The 20,457-nt window shown below is 39.6% G+C and overlaps 2 protein-coding genes across 3 annotated transcripts in view; both read left to right on the plus strand.

Annotated features, from left to right (window-relative positions):
- vangl2 (VANGL planar cell polarity protein 2) overlaps positions 1-10,468 on the plus strand; it is an 11,435-nt gene extending 967 nt beyond the window's left edge. For both annotated transcript variants that reach the window (XM_043244915.1, XM_043244916.1), the window contains exons 2-8: positions 3,889-4,143; positions 4,695-4,818; positions 5,672-6,279; positions 7,315-7,451; positions 7,564-7,699; positions 8,093-8,336; positions 9,276-10,468. In XM_043244915.1, coding sequence (XP_043100850.1) covers positions 4,073-4,143; positions 4,695-4,818; positions 5,672-6,279; positions 7,315-7,451; positions 7,564-7,699; positions 8,093-8,336; positions 9,276-9,536 — 1,581 coding nt within the window. In that variant the 5' untranslated portion in view covers positions 3,889-4,072 and the 3' untranslated portion in view covers positions 9,537-10,468. The remainder of the gene's footprint in view (positions 1-3,888; positions 4,144-4,694; positions 4,819-5,671; positions 6,280-7,314; positions 7,452-7,563; positions 7,700-8,092; positions 8,337-9,275) is intronic.
- Positions 10,469-14,401: 3,933 nt separating this feature from the next.
- si:cabz01074946.1 lies at positions 14,402-19,551 on the plus strand. Its single transcript, XM_043244951.1, has 5 exons — positions 14,402-14,581; positions 14,806-15,114; positions 15,198-15,470; positions 17,469-17,597; positions 17,680-19,551. The coding sequence occupies exons 1-5, from the start codon at positions 14,533-14,535 to the stop codon at positions 17,751-17,753; spliced, it is 834 nt and encodes a 277-aa protein (XP_043100886.1). The 5' UTR covers positions 14,402-14,532; the 3' UTR covers positions 17,754-19,551.
- Positions 19,552-20,457: the final 906 nt, after the last annotated feature.

Raw genomic sequence — 20,457 nt, forward strand, 5'->3', positions numbered from 1 at the left:
GCTAATGATAATTATTCACTGGATGCTGTAGCGTTCAATGATGACTATTAGTCAACGCCCGTTATGTAGAAAATATATATAAAACATTTGTGCAATTAATGTGTGCGACTTGAGAAATTTAGTTTGTTTTTAATAGTTAACGTTTTCCTCGAAACTGAACTAATTGCACACTTTCCCATCTGAACTTAGTGATTTTCACGTTTTTAAACGCAAACTCGTGTTTTTCCATTGCACGCACGTTTTAAAAGTGATTTGTTTGTTCACCGTTTCGCTCTCTAAAGCGCAGCGAGATCTCAAGCAGAAACGCTTAACGTTAGTTAATATTTTATTAGGGTCTTTGTTGCAAACTCTTATTACCGTTCACGTGCAGAACGTAGACAAAATCGCATTGTGTGTGTGTTACTTGGTTTTGATCGGTTGCGGTGTATTTAGGTTACTGTGTCACGTCGAGTGAGGTCGCATAAAGGCCCCGAAGCCTCGGGTTCTCGTTGGTCCTGGTAGCGGGGGCGTCGCGCGTGTGACGCGGCGTGATGGACGCCGCCAGTCCGAGGCTTTGAGGCCCGCGCGGTGCGATAAGCTCGGATGTCTCCTGTGCCGTCTCCTAGGAGACTGTAACCCGAGCACGGCATTGAAACACTCAACGGACGCTCATTTATAAACAATAAGTCGTTCACAGTATATTTTGCCTTCTTCATAAACGAAAGTAACCTTTTTTCAGGCTTCATTTGGTGCCCGTAATGTGCCTTGTGACACTTAACCATGTGTGTTTGTTCAACTGTGTTGTTGTTTAAATAGGTCAGATGAGAGCAGGGATAATGGGTAACTGTATATGCAGGCAGAATCCACACCTGGGACCGGTGTCTTAGTTCATAAATCACGGTTGCCACGCCTCACCTTCACAGCCATTCCTGCAGCTGCCAAACCAACGCGTCGCACTGAATACCAGATCAACTTCTGCTCCTTCACAGTAAAACCGCAGCGCCGTGTCCTCCAGGGGTGAGGCATTTAGATGCGGACGCTCGGCTTGGGAGCATGGATGTTGTCTTGAGATCTTGAGCTATTTATCGAGGTCTGTCTGCTGATTTTAATCATGTCTCGTGTGCAGAGATTTTACGCGGGAGCTGAGATTGATAGCAGATAAAAATCATGCACGGTTTTGTTGACTTCAGAACCGGAGCATCCTCTGCTCTGTCCATCCTATTAGTCATAGGTCACGAGCCGATTCATAATTTGGTTTCAGGTGGTTTTGCTCATCACACCTGCATCTGAAGCGTTTACGAGCGGTTCCCACATAAACACAAGTGTTTGCCAGCTGCGTCCCAGGTGTCTCGTTTAGAGGCGCAGACGCGTTAGTCAATTCTGGCCGGCAAAAAGGATTATTAACGATCATACAAAAGTCGAAAATGCATTGTGTAGAGAGAGGAAACGATTTTTGCAATTATTTCAGTTCCACAAAATCCTTTAAATGTGACGATGTGGAACCGAGACGATAAACGGAAGGGATTACGTACGATTGAAATACATGGAGAATTCAAAGAATGATTCTTTCAACCAAAGAAGGAATAAGTTGCATTATCTAATTCACCAAAAACACACAAGTCAGATTTTGGGGAACGTTTGTGAACATTGACTTCCCATCAACCAACGAAAACTTCAAACTTCTCAGAACACGCATGTGAAATAAAACTAGAACTTAAACGTTTTACAAAGAGTCCTTGTCTAAACGGTTCAATCTCAAACAGCAGCATGTTTTAGGTTAAGTTTCACTGTATCTTACAACCAGTTGCTGTTTATTAGTGTTCATAAACCACGTATTAATAACTCGTTCTGCAGTGGAAATCTATACGAATACGCTTGAATGGACACAGATGACTCGTTGCACTGATTTATTATTAATCATAATGGATATGTGTAAAGATGAGGACAGCGACGCAAGCACTGATGCCTTGTGCTCGTGTATACGTACTACATGTAGGTCTTGTGTGTGTTGGCTACGTGATTTATTAAAAAGTTGTTTAAAACCCGAACAAGATGTGACTCTTCTGAAAAGCTTCGTTTGGGTTCCCAGCTCTGCTCGAGTCACAGCTGGGTTTGAGCTGAAGACGGCGTCCTCCTCAGACTGATGGGCGACACATGCTCTCAGTCCGTCCCGGACAAATGGTGTCTTATCAGCTCTGTAAACAACTCCTGACGGCCCACACACACACACACACACACACACACACACGTGTGTGTTTGTGCTTAAAGAAACACAGTCTGTCTGTTTCTGTCTCACATGAGTCCTGTTAGCAGACAGAAATGTGAGCGTTACGAGCAAAAATAGACGGCGGGGTGCTGGCTCTCATTTAGATAATCAGATTGAGGCGTTACTTAAGAACCGGGCAAAACAACTCTCGGGAGAAAACAATGCAGAAATAGAGCGCTGTTCTTCATACTGGTTTGAGGTTTATGTGTTCATATCGATGGTGTGTGTGTGTGTGTGTGTGTGTGTGTGTGTGTGTGTGTGTGTGTGTGTGTGTAAAGGTCAGGCAGCGATGGAAACACACACACACACACACACACCCCCTCCTGACCCGTCACACATTCATTCCCATGGAAACAGCCAAGCTCAGTTGCTGTGGAGATGACAGGCGACGGCTGGGGAATGTGTGTGTGTGTGTGTGTGTTTGAGTAATGGGGTTTTTATGGAGATGCTGAAGTCCTTGCGCTGGACGCTCGGCTGAGATTAGTTGCTGAAGTTTTTTTTTTGATGATCTTAAAGTATTACAGAAATGCTTTAGTTGCTGTTTATCACAACATCAGTCTTTAAAGTTGCTTCGCAACTGTGTGTGTGTGTGTGTTCCTGTGAGATGTTCAAACACAATGGCCATCATTCATTCACTGGAGCAGAACGAATGTCTGTGGAAAATCGTCGTTTGGTTGAATTGTTGTGATTAATCGAATGAGACCATTTACGTGAGAATGATTTAAACACAACTTCCGCAGCCTGTGTTTCTCAAATGAGGCTCAGTGTTTTTACACGGGGGTCAAGTGTTGGCTTTGGGTTTGAATATGTGGTCTGTAAATTAGGGCTGGGTTGTATTGATGAGGATGTGATGCGACGTCTTATTATTGTGTTTGGATGGATCTGTGTGTGATCTTCAAGTAGCTTAAAATGCTGGTTTACATGTTTGTTTCTTCTTGAAATGAATATTGGTGAGTCAAAGTTGGAAAGAATGCATAAAATGTATTTTTGTGTTGGACGTCCTGTTGGTTTGCATGCAATTTTCCAAAAACAGTCAGGAAAGGCAAACCTCCAGTGGAGCTTTTCTTAAAATGGACATTAAGTTCCTGTAAAAGAAGTCCTTGAGAGCGGTGTTATTGTAGTAATATTTACTATTACAGTATTGATTTATTTAGCCATTTATATTTTGAGTTGTAGAAGTTCTCTGTGAAAGGGATTTGTTTCTTAAAAATGTCCTCGACTGAAATAATTAGTCCATTTTATGCAATTAATTATAAATTGGCAAAACATATTTATTTTATAAAGTGATCCTTTAAACGAAAGTGTTTCATGTGTTGGTGGTTTTTCTGTTACCTTTTACTGTTGTATTTATTTTGTGTATTTATCATTTTGTAAGATATTTATTTTATTAGTATTTAGCTGTTTTAGTCATTCTACTCTTAAACTTATTATTAAATTTTTTTAAACCTATTATTGATACTTTTTCAGCTTTTAGTTATCCATCTATGAACAAAAAAAACTCATCTTGAGAATAAAAAATGAATGTAGATTTCGATATTTGAGATTATTGTTCTACATGTGACATTAGCTACATATAGTTTGAGTGTTTTGGTTGCAGTCTGTTGTGAAGCGCTGGGGCTCTAATCTTGTTGTCGTCGCTCCAGGTCCGTCCTCTCCTCTCCGTCAGCCTCCAAGATAGATTCTCTCAGGAGTAAGGTGGAACTGCTGAAGTTGCCGTTGACTCTGTCGTCCAAATCCATCTCGGAGCGCAAGACTCAGCTGGGCGGGAACACCGAGCGCTCCAGGGGCGGAGCCGGGGTCCACAAACCCCGCCCACCGGCCCCAGACATGGACAACGAGTCGCAGTACTCGGGCTACTCCTACAAGTCTTCACATTCACGCAGCTCTCGCAAGCACAGGTACGGATTACCCATGACACCCTGCAGCACGGAACCAACAAAAAAATCCCATGAGCGTTAGGATAATAGGCAAAAATGTTTTCTAAATCTCCTACCGTAAATGTATAAAAATGCAATTGTGGATTAATAGTCATTGCTAAGGACTTCATTAGAACGACTTGTTTTCAAACAGTTGTATCTCAGTCGAATGTAGTCCTCTCCTAACAAACCACACATCAATGGAAAGCTGAATTCTTCAGCAGATCGGTTTTTAAAAATGTGCCTCGTTCCTGGTCACGCATCCATATATCTATTATTATTATTATTTATCATCGTTATTATTATTTATTATGTTATTATTTAATTCAGATTCAACTGAGCATAATTTATTTAAAATAATTTTAGAATATTTTTGTAATTCATTAGTGTTTTTACTGTCCCTTTTGATCAATTGAATGAATTGTGGCTTTAAAAAAAAAAGTGTTTCTTTCAAACATCTTTAAAAAAGGACCACAGACTTTGAAAGGTAGTACCCTTCTTTAGTGTGACGTGTGTTTTGTGGTGTGTTTAAGGGACCGGAGAGACAGGCATCGCTCTAAGAGCCGAGACAGCAGCAGCAGAGGAGACAAGTCTGTGACCATCCAGGCCCCTGGAGAGCCGCTGCTGGACGCCGAGTCCACCCGAGGAGATGACCGGGTCAGTGCACGCTTTCAGACAGACAGAGATGTGTGAAGATGTTCATATCTGCTCTGTTCCAGCTCTCGATGTATCTTTATCACTGCTCAGTATGTTGTTTTTAAAGGTGATGTGTTAAATACAGCAAAGTGGAAAAATGTGACAAGAAACTAAATTCATTATACAATAATTTTGTTTTCCAAAATATACTCTGAGTTCTGTGTGAATGTAATTTTTGTTTCTTAAAAAATTTTCAAAAAGTCCTTGACTGAAATTTAAACTGAGCCTTCAGCAAAAATATTTATTTTATCAAGACAACATTTTTAGTGATCCTTTAAACAGAAGTGTTTCATGTTTTTTTTTTATTACCTTTTTTTATTGTTGTTTTTTGAGTATTATAATTCAAGGATAAACCGTAGTTATTTTGCGCATTTTATAATTTTTTCAAGTAATTTATTTTATTAGTATTTAGCCATTTTAGTCATTCTACTTAAACCTATTTTATGTTTTCGCCTGATCCCTATATTTTATTTCTCCTTTTAGTTATCCATCTATCCCAAAAAAAAAGCTCATCTTGAAAATAATTTGCTGTAAAGGGATTTCATGCTGAGATACAATCTCCTTTTATTCTTCAAAAATGCAAAAAAGTGCATATTTCATGATAATATTATGATCTACTGACATCTTTCCAACCAGTTTATTTATTTTTTATTTTTGGCCAATATTCCAAAATGCACTTCATAGCCTACTCAAGGTTTTTTTCGAATTCATTCGCATCTTGGTGTTTTCATCTGGCGTGTTGTTTCATTTCTTAAATCTCCACACACACGTGAAGGAAACCTCTTTTCACGGCCTCTGTCTTGTCCCCCGTCAGGATGATAACTGGGGCGAGACCACCACCGTGGTGACCGGGACGTCCGAGCACAGCGTGTCCAACGAGGACCTGACTCGGGCGTCTAAAGAGCTGGAGGACTCGTCTCCGCTGGAGTGCCGTCGGTTCGCGGGGCCGGTGCTGAGCGGGATCCTGGGTCTGTTCGCGCTCCTGACGCCGCTGGCCTTCCTCCTGCTGCCTCAGCTGCTGTGGCGCGACTCTCTGGAGCCCTGCGGGACCCCGTGCGAGGGCCTCTACGTCTCGCTGGCCTTCAAGCTGCTGGTGCTGCTGATCTCGTCCTGGGCCCTGTTCCTGCGGCCGCCCCGGGCCACGCTGCCGCGCTTCTTCGTCTTCCGCTGCCTGCTGATGGCGCTGGTCTTCCTCTTCGTGGCCTCGTACTGGCTCTTCTACGGCGTCAGGGTCCTGGAGCCCCGGGAGCGAGACTACAGGGGCATTGTGGGATACGCCGTGTCTCTGGTGGACGCGCTGCTCTTCATCCAGTACCTGGCTCTCGTGCTGCTGGAGGTCAGGCACCTCAGACCGGCCTTCTGCCTCAAAGTGGTGCGCACCACCGACGGAGCCAGCCGCTTCTACAATGTGGGGCACCTCAGGTTAGGACGGCATCACTAGCTTAAACAGATAGCTGCTGTTAACTTAGATCTAGATGACCTTGTTTTCTTCAGTAGAGATTTCGAGCTGAAACCATGGTACTTGGTGATTCGTATAATGCTGCCGGTATTTGAGGGGAAAAAACAAACCAGGCAGCACAAAATTAATACTTGGACCTCCTGAAGGTTTTATGTCAGATGGTTTGTTGTTTTTGTGGAAAGATAGCTATGCACACCGTTTTGTTGATCCTTTTGGCCAGGAGTTTGATTAACATGGGGGGAAAAAAAGCTTTTATGCATTTGTTTGCATGGATTTTTAATGATGTGAGGTTTTTTGCGTCATTTGGAGCAACTCTTCGTCATGTGGTGCAACCAAAAATAACTATTAATTTTTGAAATTATCTCATTTCTGTGGCTGAATCATGAATCGCTGCTGTAGTATGCTTGTGAATGGTAGTCTTTAAATGCATATATTTTCAGTTTGCAATTTACAGACAAAAATAAGTCCGCTAACTACATTTCAGAAGGCGACTACGAAATTATACGACAAAAATACGTTATTTACAAAAAATGCAAATACTGTGTACACTTTATTCACTGAGAACACAGTTAATGTTATGTAATGGTGTAATAGTTTAATCATGGTTGCACCAGATGACTTTATCAAATGAAAAACATCACTTCATCTAAAATTTTTATATGATTTCATGTACACAACCTTCTTAACGTTTGAACAGCTACAAAAGATTTTTTTTTTGTATTTTAAAACTTGCCCTTCAAATGTCATATGTACGTATATTCTTAAAACATTGGGCAGATAACAGTAGGTTTATGAATGCTTTTCATTGCAAGTTTAAGGAAGATGCTTTACATATTACTCTTCGTTCTGAAGAACAGCACATATGTTTTATTTCCTTAAATGCCAGCGTTTGTAATTTGGTAACAACACTGAACCATGTTGCATGCAGTTTCTATTTAATTTGGAGGAATCATGCACCTCTAGAATAAATGGGTCAATAATGTGGTGTTTTGTCTCAGTATCCAGCGAGCGGCCGTGTGGGTTCTGGATCACTACTACACCGATTTCCCCGTCTACAACCCTGCTTTACTCAACCTGCCCAAGTCCATCCTCTCAAAAAAGATGTCTGGCTTTAAGGTGTACTCGCTGGGAGAAGGTACACCAAATCTTTCCCAGTTTGCAGCTGTTTTAGTCTTTAGACTTTGTCTTTAGTCTCAGTTTCTCAGACTGGTCCTCTGTTTGAATGAGAGCTTGTTTTTCTTCTCCAGAGAACAGCACTAATAACTCGACGGGTCAGTCTCGAGCCATGATCGCCGCTGCCGCCCGCAGGCGAGACAACTCTCATAACGAGTACTACTACGAGGAGGCCGAGATGGACCGCAGGATCAGAAAACGCAAGGCCAGGTAAAGAAAAACCTCAAAACAAATTACTGTTACGTTAATGACAGTCTAATAAATATATATAAATATAAAAACTGACTGGCTGCAAATAATCAATGAAGAATGTTACATGCATTTCATTAACAATTTTTTAAAGTAAATCATAATTAATAAGTTTGAATATACGTGTGTGTACTGTGTATATTTATTGTGTGTATATTATATTTTACTAGATTTAGTATTTTTATATATATATATATATATATATATATATATATATATAATATAATATAAATAAATTATTATATATTTTTTTAAATTGCGACCAAACATTAAACAAGTTTACCAAACAAGCCAGGGTTATTTTAGTTGATTTTCAGCTCATGAACTCATTGTGATGTTGTCTTCTCCTCCCAGACTGGTGGTGGCAGTAGAGGAGGCCTTCACACACATCAAAAGGCTTCAGGACGACGAGGCGGCGGCGTCGCCCAAACACCCTCGTGAGGTGATGGACCCTCGAGAGGCGGCCCAGGCCATCTTCGCCCCCATGGCCCGAGCCATGCAGAAGTACCTGCGGACCACGCGCCAGCAGCCCTACCACAGCATGGAGAGCATCATCGCTCACCTGCAGTTCTGCATCACCCACAACATGACGCCCAAGGTCAGAAAACACCCGTGACCTGTTACATGTGCACTATACAAACAGACTTCATCCCACAATGCAGTGTCCTCGGCATGATCTGTCTATAATGTCAAGAATGAGCAAGAAGTAACATTATGATTTCTAACCTCTCCTTCTTGACTGAATCTTCTGAAACTGAGGACATTTTTGCACAAAATTGGATTAAAATAACTAGACGCTGCTGGGTGAATTAAATGTGCCGTGCAGTGAGGTCATGAGACTCAAAAGTACCATACTACATCTAAAACTGTTCAAATTTCAGTATACTATTTAGTGTTGCATAGGAAATATTTTTTGTTTGATTAAAAAAAGTCTAAAATATTAATATAATAATAGATAAAATATTAAATGTATATTAAAATATGATGTGCATTATTAAACAATAAAATCATCCAATTTGTCCACACAGTTCTCCCTTTTGTGTTTTTTGTTTTTCTTTCAGGTTTTTTTTTAATGACTACAAATTAATTCTAAATTAATCCTATTTTTTGTGTTGTGGTGGTTGTTTTTTTGTAAGCTTTGTGTCTATGGGAAGATAATGCATACATTTCTGTATTGGTTTTATTATTATTATTATTATTATTATTATTATTATTATTATATTTAATAGTAAACATATTAAGGGATTAATCCTATAAAATAGTATTATTGTGAAATTATACATTTTAATTTATTCTATTAATGTTTTAGGTATTTGATCATTTTTGTGTTTTGTTATTTAAATATTTGTATGATTACATCACAAACATTTGGGCCTTTCTTTTAAATTAACTATTTCATTAGTTCATGTCTATATAGGCAGAAAAAGACATAACGTGCCCCAAATAATTTTTTGTAATTTTTCATATGCATGTCAAAGCGCATGTAATGATGCACAATCTATATGTGTGTGTGTGTGTGTGTGTGTGTGTGTGTCAGGCGTTCCTGGAGCGGTACCTGGCCCCGGGCCCCACCATGCAGTACCAGCGAGAGAACGGCAGGGGGCGTCAGTGGACCCTGGTGAGCGAGGAGCCCGTGACCTCAGCACTGAGACAAGGCCTGGTCTTCTCCCTCCGCCGCCTCGACTTCTCGCTGGTCGTCACGGTGACGCCCCTCCCCTTCCTCAACCTGGGGGAGGAGTTTATCGACCCCAAGAGCCACAAGTTCGTGATGCGGCTCCAGTCAGAGACCTCGGTGTGAGAGAACCACAAGAGACTCAAGGACACAACCACTCTTTTTTGTTTTTTGTCTTTTAGATATCACTTTTACCACCGTTTCTATGTCGTTTTTTTACACTACATGAACTACTGTCCGGGTGACTCTGGACCGACTAACTCTTGCACGTTTCGTCTGTGAGTAACCTTTCAGGCATCAGCTCTGAGAAAAACACAAACCACGGGCGGTTTACCAGCAGTTCACCGTAACACTACTCCCGTGCTTCCGCTTCATAAACGCTACCAGGTCGTAGCGGAGCGATCAAGTGCTTTAACTCGAGACGAGCGGGAGAAGCATGCGTCTAACTCTCTGTGTGTCGTGAATGTTTTTAAGACGTCGTTCTTGTTCTCATGAATCGAGGGGCCTTTTATCGTGTTGAAACGCACCAGCGAGCTCCCTGGGCTTTTTGTAGCGTCTGTCGTACACGACCAAGCAAATGTGACCTTTTTACTTCGAATGCGAAGACATGAATGTGTGCCAAACGTCCTAAGCGTGCCTGGCGGCGGCGTTCTGGCGGCCGCACACATATCCGTTTCTTGCTGATTAAAGGGCAGCGAGTTAACTAGTCCTCCCCTAAACCAGCCCCGTGGGTCGCTGGAGTTCGTTCTCCTCTCCTTGACCTTTTGTACAGAACTCGTGTCCGTGGGTGAAAGAGGGATTTGAAATGATGTAGGTGGTTATAATTTGAGAAGCGCCCGTTGTGTTTTTAGGCCCGGTGCGTATAGGCCATGCGCTTTTGTACTCTGGATTTTTTTTTTTTACTTTTATCATTTTTGTATGGAGGTTAAGCTAATCTTTTAACGGTTTCCCTTGAAAAAAAATGGTTTGTTGTAAAGAGATTTGTAGATTTTTTTTTTTTTTTTGGTTATTGTGTGAAGACCTTTTTGGCAATTCATAATTTTAGAACTAAAAATGTTGCAGCTTTTTTTTTTTTTTTTTTTTTTTTTTTTTTTAAATAAATGATCAACTCTATTCTTACAGAGTTCGGCTCTTCTTTATAGAAGCGCGTATGAAGCTGAATGTGATCACATGCTGATGGTGGAAGTGGACATGCAGCCTTTATTTATTTGTATTTGAGTATTTTTATGTAGTACACAGCAATTTTTCAAAAATGTTTTCTAAAACTCCTTTTCAATCCAACTAAAGATTTGAGAACTTGCATAATTAGTATATTCATTAAAACTGCCTACTATGATTTAAGATTTTTTTTTGCTCTTTGGCCATAGATTGGTGGAAGTATGATGTCACTATGATGGCCAATCAGCTGTTAGCATCGCGCTAATTGCTTTGACAAAAAGCCAATAGGACTTTTTCATAGGCTTTTGGATTTTCGCCCCAAAAAAATGCGTGGGGGATAACGCATTAAAGACATTGTCCTGGTAAATTAACACATTAATTTTTTTTCATTTAACAAGAAAATATCAAGTTACTTTTCCCCCCAAAAAAAGTAGCGCCGGTCACTTTGTGTTCCCATTTATTTCCTAACAAGTCCCAATGCTGTGTGAACATTTTACTGTAGTTCTGGAAAAGATCTTATTAAAAAAAGATTCTTCTTATTATAAAACCTCTGAAAATAACACGCACGTATCAGATTTGATTTTCATGAACCAGTTGTTTTGCTGCTGATCTTTTAGTCCAGTTCAATCATCAGTCTAATAAGCAAAAATGACTTTAGATGAACCAACCATTGGTTTTCTTTTTCCAGAAGAGTGTTGATCTTTCTTCTCCTGCATCTTCTGTGCTTTTTCTTCAGCCTGATGTTCATTGGTTGCACTTTGATGGGAAAGGGCTACATTTGCTATGAAATACATTCTTATATTAAAAACAATCAAGCAAGCACTGGTCAAACTTAACATTACTTTCCATAAACGGTAACCCCGTAACGTGATTGGTTACAATATTGGGTAACACTTTATTTTATGATTAGTTTCTTAGTAGCATGCATATTACTAGAATATTAGCTATTTATTAGTGCTAGATAAGCACATATTGATGCCTAATCTTACCCAATACCTACATTTAACAACTAATAATTAAGAATGTTCTGAGGGAAAGTGTTACCCAATATTGTCCCCAAAGTAACGCATTACCGTTAAAAGTAACTTTCCCTGACACTGGGAAACTATTTTAACTGTTTTGAAGCTTAAATACAAGTGCCAGAACTAAAAGGCTAACATTAGGCTCTAAACCAGCTACACCTCCACGCTCGCTCACCTTCAACGTCACCACCACAACTTTCTCAGACTTATTTTTAACGACGAGGCAACGAGAATGGATTAATTTTTATCTGAACATTTTATGTAAACTGGAGTAAATACAAAACTAGAGCCAAACTAAAAGTGAAACCAGACATCCATAATAAATGGTGACGAATGAATCAGAATCATGTCTAAAGCGCATGTGGAAGCACGTATTTCTGTAAGTTTCGAAATAAGGTGTGTTACATTTGACCCACTTCTCCAAACTCAGGTGACGGTCCTCAAAGCGGTTGACAGCGTGACGTGAACGCTTCAGTTTGAGATGGTTTTGGATGGATGAAAAAGATCTAGTCAATAAATTCTGGATTGATCTGAATATTTCAATCGAAACTGTGTCTCCAAGAAGTTCTTAACGCAATTCTAATGCATTTAATCTTGAATAATAGAGTGAGCAAGTTTGGATATGATGATATTTTAGTGAATAAAGTATAGCCTACTGCATGTTAGCTGTCTATGTTAGTGTGGATATGCAAAATGGTATTTTACACGTTCTTTTTTTTTTAGTCTTCCTGCTTTAAAACCTCTTCATGTGGCTGTGAAATTTTAATTTAAAACATAATAGCTAAAATAAATTGATTGTTACCTACATACACATATATACAGGGTTGGATAATGAAACTCAAACGCCTGGATAATCCTTTAGTATGGTGTAGGGCATCCTTTTGCGGTCAGTACAGCATCAGTTGGTCTTGGGAATCCTGCACAGTGTCCAGAGGCACTTTGAGCCATTCTTCTTCAGAATAGTGTCCAGGTCGTTACGTGACGCTGGTGGAGGAAAACGTTTTCTGAACCGCTCCTCCAAAACACCCAAAGTGGCTCAGTGCAGTGTATCATCTGGATACACTGCACCGCCTTCAGGATACAATGTTTGAACCGTTGGGTGCACATGGTCCTCAAGAATGATTCGGTAGTCCTTGGCAGTGAAGTATTGTGCCTAAAACATGACTGATCCACCTCCATGCTTCACTCATGTACACTTGTGTGGAGAAACCAAAGCCTAACTCTCCCGGATGTAGGGAAGATAGTGAAGGTGGACTCATCAGAGAACAATAGCTCTGATCCACAGCTCAAGGTTTTCCATTAAAACCAACGTTTGGCATCGGCACGAGTGACCAAAAGTTTGGCTATAACAGTCCGGCCTTGTGTATATTAACCCTGAGTAGCTCCCAAAGGACAGTTTTGGTGGAAACTGGAGAGTTGAGGTGCACTTTTAATTCTACTCTGAGTTGGGCAGCTTCCTCTTGCGTCCATAGTTACTCCTGGTGGATGTAGTTTGTCCTTCTTGGTGTATGCTGACAATACCCTGGATCCCTCAGAGACTTCCTGTCTGGGTCACAGATGCGCCAGCAAGAGGTGCACCAACAATTTGTCCTCTTTTAATCTCCGATATGTCATCCATAACGTGGTGTCCATTGCAATATTTTTAACAAAACTGTGCTATTACTCTGATAATGAAACCTTCACACTCTGCTTTTACTGGTTCTATGAGCGTCAATAAGGATCGGCCACCAGACTGAATTTAGACATGACACCTCCAAAACTGGTCAGTTCACCCCTTGTGGGTGTGTGTGTGTATATATATATATATATATATATATATATATATATATATATATATATATATATATATATATATATACACACACACACACCCACAAGGGGGTGTTGGTACAAAACCTTTTAAATTGGAAATAAATTTCATTAACCACTACAGATTTATTATTTTTTGTTTTTGAGAGAGAGATATTAAAGCATGTTTTCATTCAGAGCAAATCTTTTTCATATAAAACTTAAATAATAGTTTGTGCATTTGTCATGAAGTTTTTCCATTTTATTATTATTATTATTATTTTTAATTTCACTTATTAAAGTGATTTCTACCACCACCCGAGGAGCCCTAAAGCTTGTTTTGTCTGGAATTATTTTAAGTCATCTTTTTTAATCACCGGGCCTATTATTTATCTAGCTTTTCTTTCAAACAAGCCATTATTGACTACAAAATCTTCTGCTGTGCCACAGATACTGAATTGTTTGCTTCCTCAAAATCCAGTCAAACAGAGTGAAAGGTAATAACATCCAACATCACTGGTCTGTAACACAAAAGACATGTGATGGTTACAAAAAAAGAGGAAGATTTCTGGAGAACAATCATTTTTTTTTAAATAAGCATGACTGATGACAGTTTATAGTCATTTTTAGTCAACGTGCTCAAGAGCAGCAATCAGATACCATTTATGTTCCTCAGGACTGGAACCACATTGGGGTATTTTTTTCATCACTTGCTGTTGTTTAAACAGATCAATATAGCATTCAAACGAATGCCATGAAAGTTCAAGCGCTAGTTTGTGTGGGTGCTGGGTGTCAATTGTGACAGGAACAGGAAGTTCCTTGTGCTTGGGATTTACATGCCGCTTTTAAAACTAGACAAACAGAGCAGTGTTTTCGATTAAGACCACCGGCCCGCTAGAAGAGATATCCCTTGAAGTTTACTTCACTGCTGAACATTAATTAAAACAACCAAAGCCTGTACTTTCAAACACAAATATCAGGTCTCACAAGTTGAAAGGAAACACGTGTCAGCGTCTCACTTCCCATTTGCTTCTAGAGAAATGCGGTAGCATGACTCAAAGTCAGTTGCCTGTGTTTTCAGATAAGGAGTCCTACAATCAGAAAGCCAAGGGCTCCGAGGACCTCATTGATCAACGCCGACAAGCCTAGGAGCGATGGGTCTGTGTGGAGTTGTGCTGCTGTGTGTAGTGTGTGTACTTCAAGGTGAGGTGACCGAAGAGTTGCTTGTGTTATTGTTGTAGAGTTATCCTTCGTATGAGATCAATGGAGAATTTTTGAGAAAATACAGAAATAAAAATTCAGAGGCGAAGAAAGTGAACTTAAATTGTGCTTCGTTGGAAACGGGGTGTTTCCCATTTCCACGAAAACAACAGAACGCATCCTCTCACGTGTAAAAACATCTACAGATCTGTGTCTGTTTTTTGCAGTGCATGGCATTGAGGTTATCGGTTACAGCGGTCAGTCGGTGGTCCTGAAGTCTGGAGTGGACAGATCATGGAATCTCACCAAAGTTCAGTGGTCCATTTATAAGAACTTCACATACATCACGCGTCTAAATAACGGTTATCCGTTTTTTCACAACTTCTGGAAATATGAGGGTCGACTTAGCCTCGACAGCAAAACGGGAGATTTAACGATCCACAATGTGAAGACTGACGACAGCTTGACATACACCGTGGAATTGGTCAACTCGGATGGCATACAAAAACAAAACAAAGTGCGTCTCATGGTTCAAGGTAAGCAGTTTTGGTGTAGTCGACAGTGTGAGTCTGCTCAGTGACTGTCATGCAGATTGAGTAACTGATGTAACGTCCTGCAGAAAGTCTCGAGACACCTGAGGTTCAGAACAAGATGTGTTCCCTCAGTTCCCACCAGTGCTACGTTGCTCTCGAGTGCACCGCATCTGGCCAAAACGTCAATTTGTCCTGGATGCCTAGCAAAGAGTTCAACGGTTCGACGTACATTTCAGAAATTCGTAACTCTTCGCTGGTTCTTCTGGCATCATTTAGGGGCAACAGAAATGTGACGTTTAACTGCACCGTCTCTAGAGGTCAGCAGACGGTGACCAGGCAAATAACAGTGGGATGTTCAGGTGAGTCTCACCTTAAACACATACTTTAACGATTTTTTGTTTAAAGTGTATGTGAAAAAAATTCTGTATCACTTGAAAAATATCATCCTTTTTTTATTATATTTTCATTCGTGAATTTAACTTTGGATAGTGTCTGCGTTCAAAAATATGATTGACAGTTAAAGGGTTACTTCCCCCTAAAATTAAAATGTTAATCACGTAACCCCACGTCGTTACAAACTCATAAAAGCTTAGTTTGTCTACAATTTAAGATATTTTAGATAAAAACGTGTGACTGTCCCATTGATCGCCAAACTATTTTTACCGTCGAGGCCCAGTAAAGCGTGCAAGACGTCGTCTGAATACTCCATCTGCCGTCAGTGGTTCAACTGTAATATTACGAAGCTACGAAATATGTTTTGTACGGAAAGAAAACAAATGTAATGATGCTCTTTGGTCGTGACGTAGCAGACACAGAACAGCACGCACAGTTTGCATCCGGCAGATATTCTCCAAAATGGCGCAATGGTGACGCTACAGTGCCAAAGTTGTCATTTTTGTTAAGACAGTGTTTTTCATCCTTCTCTGCACCTTGACAGTCGTACTTGTTTGGGTCCTTCCATCTTAAATAGTGTTTCAAAGACAAACAAACACGTTTGAAAGAAATCCTTGAGAGATTTTTGTGGCAGAATTAGGCACACAAGATATTTCATAATATTCTGAGCGGTGATAAAGGCATTGCATTACTATATACTTTATCATAAAGAATATTACAAGAAGAATGACTTAATAAACCATATTTTCATCATAGTTATGTGCATACACATGGACCATTGCCTCATCGCGAGTGCAATATTATCGATTTACCGCCCGGTCCTATGTTTTGGGGAACATCGGCCAATCCATAGAACCGTGTTCACTCTCTAGAATTTATTTTTTATTTGTTGGTAATCTGTTTAGTTTGCATACACTGCGCTGATAGCACACGTACATCTCAGGCATGTCTAAATTTACATCTTCAAGATGTGTTTTCGCTCATCTCAAGACGTTTCTTAAAAGTTATCCAACAGATGTTTGTGATTTAGAATGTATGTGAAACTGACGTTTATCAGATGTTTGTGAGTCATCTTAAAGACGTATATGTGATCGTACTGCTTGTACTCCAGGTGCATTATTGTCTTTCAGTCAGAAACAAAGAATGCTGACATCGTGCTTCATTGGAAACAGGGGTTTTTCTTGATTCTCCTGGAAAGTTCGTATTTATGATTTTTGGAAATTCGTAATTACCACATCAGGTGCATTTTAAGTCACTTCCAGTCTGAGAAGATAGCAACGTACAGTACATAACATTTTTACTCTACTGATAAATACAAAGGTGTTTTATTAGGTTTTTATTCAATTTACGAATGTATGTCTTATCGTGATTGTACGATACGAAAGTATTGAGTACATGCAACTTAGATTCATTGTGAATAAAAAATATGAAATTAAAATTGCGTCCATTTAAAAAAAAAAAAAAAAAGAAGAAGAAGTCAATACTGATGCTGCATTAATTTGCATCTCTCATCTTAAAAAGACAGGGTTTGGTTTTTACGACTTTGTGGTCGTAACTGTCATTTCAAACTACAGTGTCAAAAGGATTAATAATCTCTATCAGTCATAACTTAAGCAGTGAAATATCGCACACGCTGGACAGGAGTGAAACTCACTCGTATCGATGGCACACGTGCTTGCAAATGAGATGCATTTTGAACAGCTATGAGTTCGGCTGTGTGCATGCGCCATTCGCTCGCATCTAAACATGAATATACTTTGGCTTTGAGGTGTGAAAAGTAGGGTTTTTTTTACATGCAAAAAAAACGGTGACATTTGAGTTTAACACGTACTTGTTAACACCCAACACATGCTAAACTTAACACTTGTCATGTTCGTGACAGAAAAGGCCTGTGACTTTGTAAGTAAGGCCTGTAACGGGGCAAGGCCTTCGAAAACTAACTTTTTTTTTTCTTCTTTTGTTAGAAGAGAAGGAGAACCAGAAGTGCGAAGTCTGCACCGTTTGTGGTTCCTGCACGTCTTCTGTGATGCTGGCTATTGCGTTCACCGCTCTAGCTACAGTTTTGATCTCATATGCATGTAGAAAATATAAAGGTAACAAGCACGTCCTGTAATCAGCTTTGCACTGCAGCTTTTACACGACCCATGTTTATGAACTCTAATCAATGTTTTCCAGACAAAATTATAGATGCTTGCACGGACGTCTCCTCCTTTTCACCCAAAATCATATCACGGACATCGCCCACGTAACGGACGTAATATGAGTTTTTTTGAAGCACCGCCGCCATTGCGTTTGTTTTACTGTAAAGAAAACAATGCTTTGTCCTCATTACGAGCGGTCTGTGAAATGTGTCATCTGTGTTTTCTGGTGAATCAAGCAACATTTTCAAAGGTACCACAATTGGATGTTGTTTTCAAATTTCATTCGTCTGAAAGATCTGATCATGAATCAGCACGGCAGCTTTCGGTAACACTTTCTATGAAGCCTGTGCATTATAAGGACATCCGTAAGGCATTATAACGAATGCATAATGCATTTTACAAAAACGTACAATGTGTAACACCATTTCATGAATAACCTTAAAAACAATTATAATACAGCATGATATTTAGATATTTGTGATTTATAACTTTTAAGGGTATGATTATAATATACACAATTATATATACACAATGAACACCTTATTAAATGTACTTCATTTCTATCATATCTTGACATTGAAATGAAACTCTTAAAAGCTATTGCCAAATATTATATCACATTATATCACCTTAAGAATACCTTTATACTGTATTATAATAGAGGCTTCGTAGAAAGTGTTAACCAGCGTTTTTTAAATTTTTTTATTTATTTATTTAGTTTTTATTTTAGTTTTACTCGCTCACTCCCAAGTGGTCTCACACAAGCTTGGTCAGGACCTTGGCGTTGCGTTTTGACGCTCAAGGTACCCCTTTAGTGGTATTTTTCGATGTATTTTATACCAGGGTTCCTCAAGTCTTACCCTTGAGGTCCAATGCACTGCAGAGTTTAGCTCCAACCAGGATAAAACTCTGCTTTTCTAATGATCCTGAAGACACTGATCAGCACGCTCAGGCGTGTTTGATTGGGGTTAAAGCCAAACTCTGCAGGACAATGGATCTTGAGGTCCAGATTTGAGGATCAGTGGTGTATACTGTTCAAAGGGAGTGAAAGGAAGTGTGCGGATCTGTAATAAAACGCCCCCAGCAAGGCTCCTCGGAGTGAACGAAGGCCTCCTGTAGAGGTCCTGGTGGATGTCGTAAAAGCCAAGAGGAGACCGGTTTACATCTGCTCCTACATTTCCCAGAGGCTCGCCACGGCTCGCATATACTACGGCATCCAGGACTGCTTCCGGTTACCACAGTCAACAGGAGGGAAAGACGTTTGAAATATGGACATTTATCTTATAAACATGGATTTGTCACTAGCCTTTATTCACCCCGAGCCGTGAGAGGTATTATTACGGATACACACACTTTATTTCATGTCTTCTGAACTGTATATAGCAAACACCCACTTATTCCCATGGGAAGGCTTGTCGGGATCAGGACAAGGGCACACGCACCTAGGACGCCTTCGTAAAGCAGCCTCATTTTTTATTGTAGCTTCTTTGTTGGAAACTCCTTGTGAAACTTGTTTTCGATGTCATTTCTGGTTGTTTGATGAACAACAGCAGTATGTGTCACAGCTATTCTCAGCAACGACTTGTCTATGTAGGTCATTGTGCTGTTTTGTCAGTGGGAAGTGGTCAGGGTTATTTCGAAATTAACACATGACCTCAGTTTCAGCATATCTGTACGAGCGAACCCTTCAGACCCAGTAAAAAGATAAATGTATTTTTTTTTATCATGTTGTATATGACACAGTGTCTATAGAGGCATTTGTTTGCCTGCTCTATTGGTCCTGTTTTACGTTTTTGCTTGAAGTATAATGCTATGCTATCATTTTATGTCAACTTTTGTTTGTGTGTCTTTGTTGTGTCATTATTTTGTTTTGTGTTTGTTAAAAAAGGTGACCTTTGAACTTTAACATTTCGGCTCAGTGACTTTATTTCAGAAGCTATTTTTACATTGTGCTTTTCTCGCAACCACTTTAGAACATAAGAAGAAAAATCAGAGCAATACATTTAAACCAGCAAAATACAAATATAATATCACAGTAACTTTTATAAAATGCTTTTTTGAGTGCCTAAAAAGCTTATAACCTTTGATTTTATTCAAATGTACTGCATTTACTGACTCAGATGTTGCGAAACACTCATATGACTGACATTCACTGGTGAAAAACCTTTTAACTCCACAGTAGTAAAAATAAAACGACACATTCAATCAGCTGTATTTTGGTTTTGTGTCTGATTCTCGAAGTGTCAAGCATCATCTATAAGCACAGTGTCATACACATAGCGGTGTGATACATGTCGAATCCAACTAAAAATACGTAATAACTTAATTTTTTTTTTTTTATGTAAAAATGTTGATAACACAGAAGTGGACAGAACAGTACAAAATATAAAACAGGCAGTTCATGATCCTTATAAGTGTAGGTGATACACTTAAAGGTTCAATTTTCTTTAAAAGGTTTTGAATCTAACTTCATGAACCTGTAATAAAAAAAACGGTAATTACTTACAGCAGAGTAAACAAAAGAGACATGGTTCGTCACAGAAGTGGTCTGTAACGTCCCCACGCTATAAGCTTTCACCGCCACTGAAAACTGAGTTTATGAAGAGCTGTTTATTTGAGTAATTATTTGAGTTTATTTTCTTGTTTTCTAGCGGAAGTGTGAAGTCTGCACCATTTGATTTCACTGCGGTCGCTTTGGTTTTAGCATATGCATTATTAAAAATGGTATGCATGCCGTGACATGTGATTGGGTTCAGTTTTTTCTTCTGCTGTTGTGTCAGGTCTAGGTCTAGTCAGGTCAACTCTTGGTCAA

This window comes from Puntigrus tetrazona, chromosome 7 (genome assembly GCF_018831695.1).
Source record: "Puntigrus tetrazona isolate hp1 chromosome 7, ASM1883169v1, whole genome shotgun sequence".
Lineage (NCBI taxonomy): Eukaryota > Metazoa > Chordata > Actinopteri > Cypriniformes > Cyprinidae > Puntigrus > Puntigrus tetrazona.

Coding starts and splice junctions, on each gene's coding strand:
- si:cabz01074946.1 (XM_043244951.1), top strand. CDS start 14,533: ATGGGTCTGTGTGGAGTTGTGCTGCTGTGTGTAGTGTGTGTACTTCAA. Junction 14,582..14,805: donor TGTAGTGTGTGTACTTCAAG/GTGAGGTGACCG, acceptor TGTTTTTTGCAG/TGCATGGCATTGAGGTTATC. Junction 15,115..15,197: donor AGTGCGTCTCATGGTTCAAG/GTAAGCAGTTTT, acceptor AACGTCCTGCAG/AAAGTCTCGAGACACCTGAG.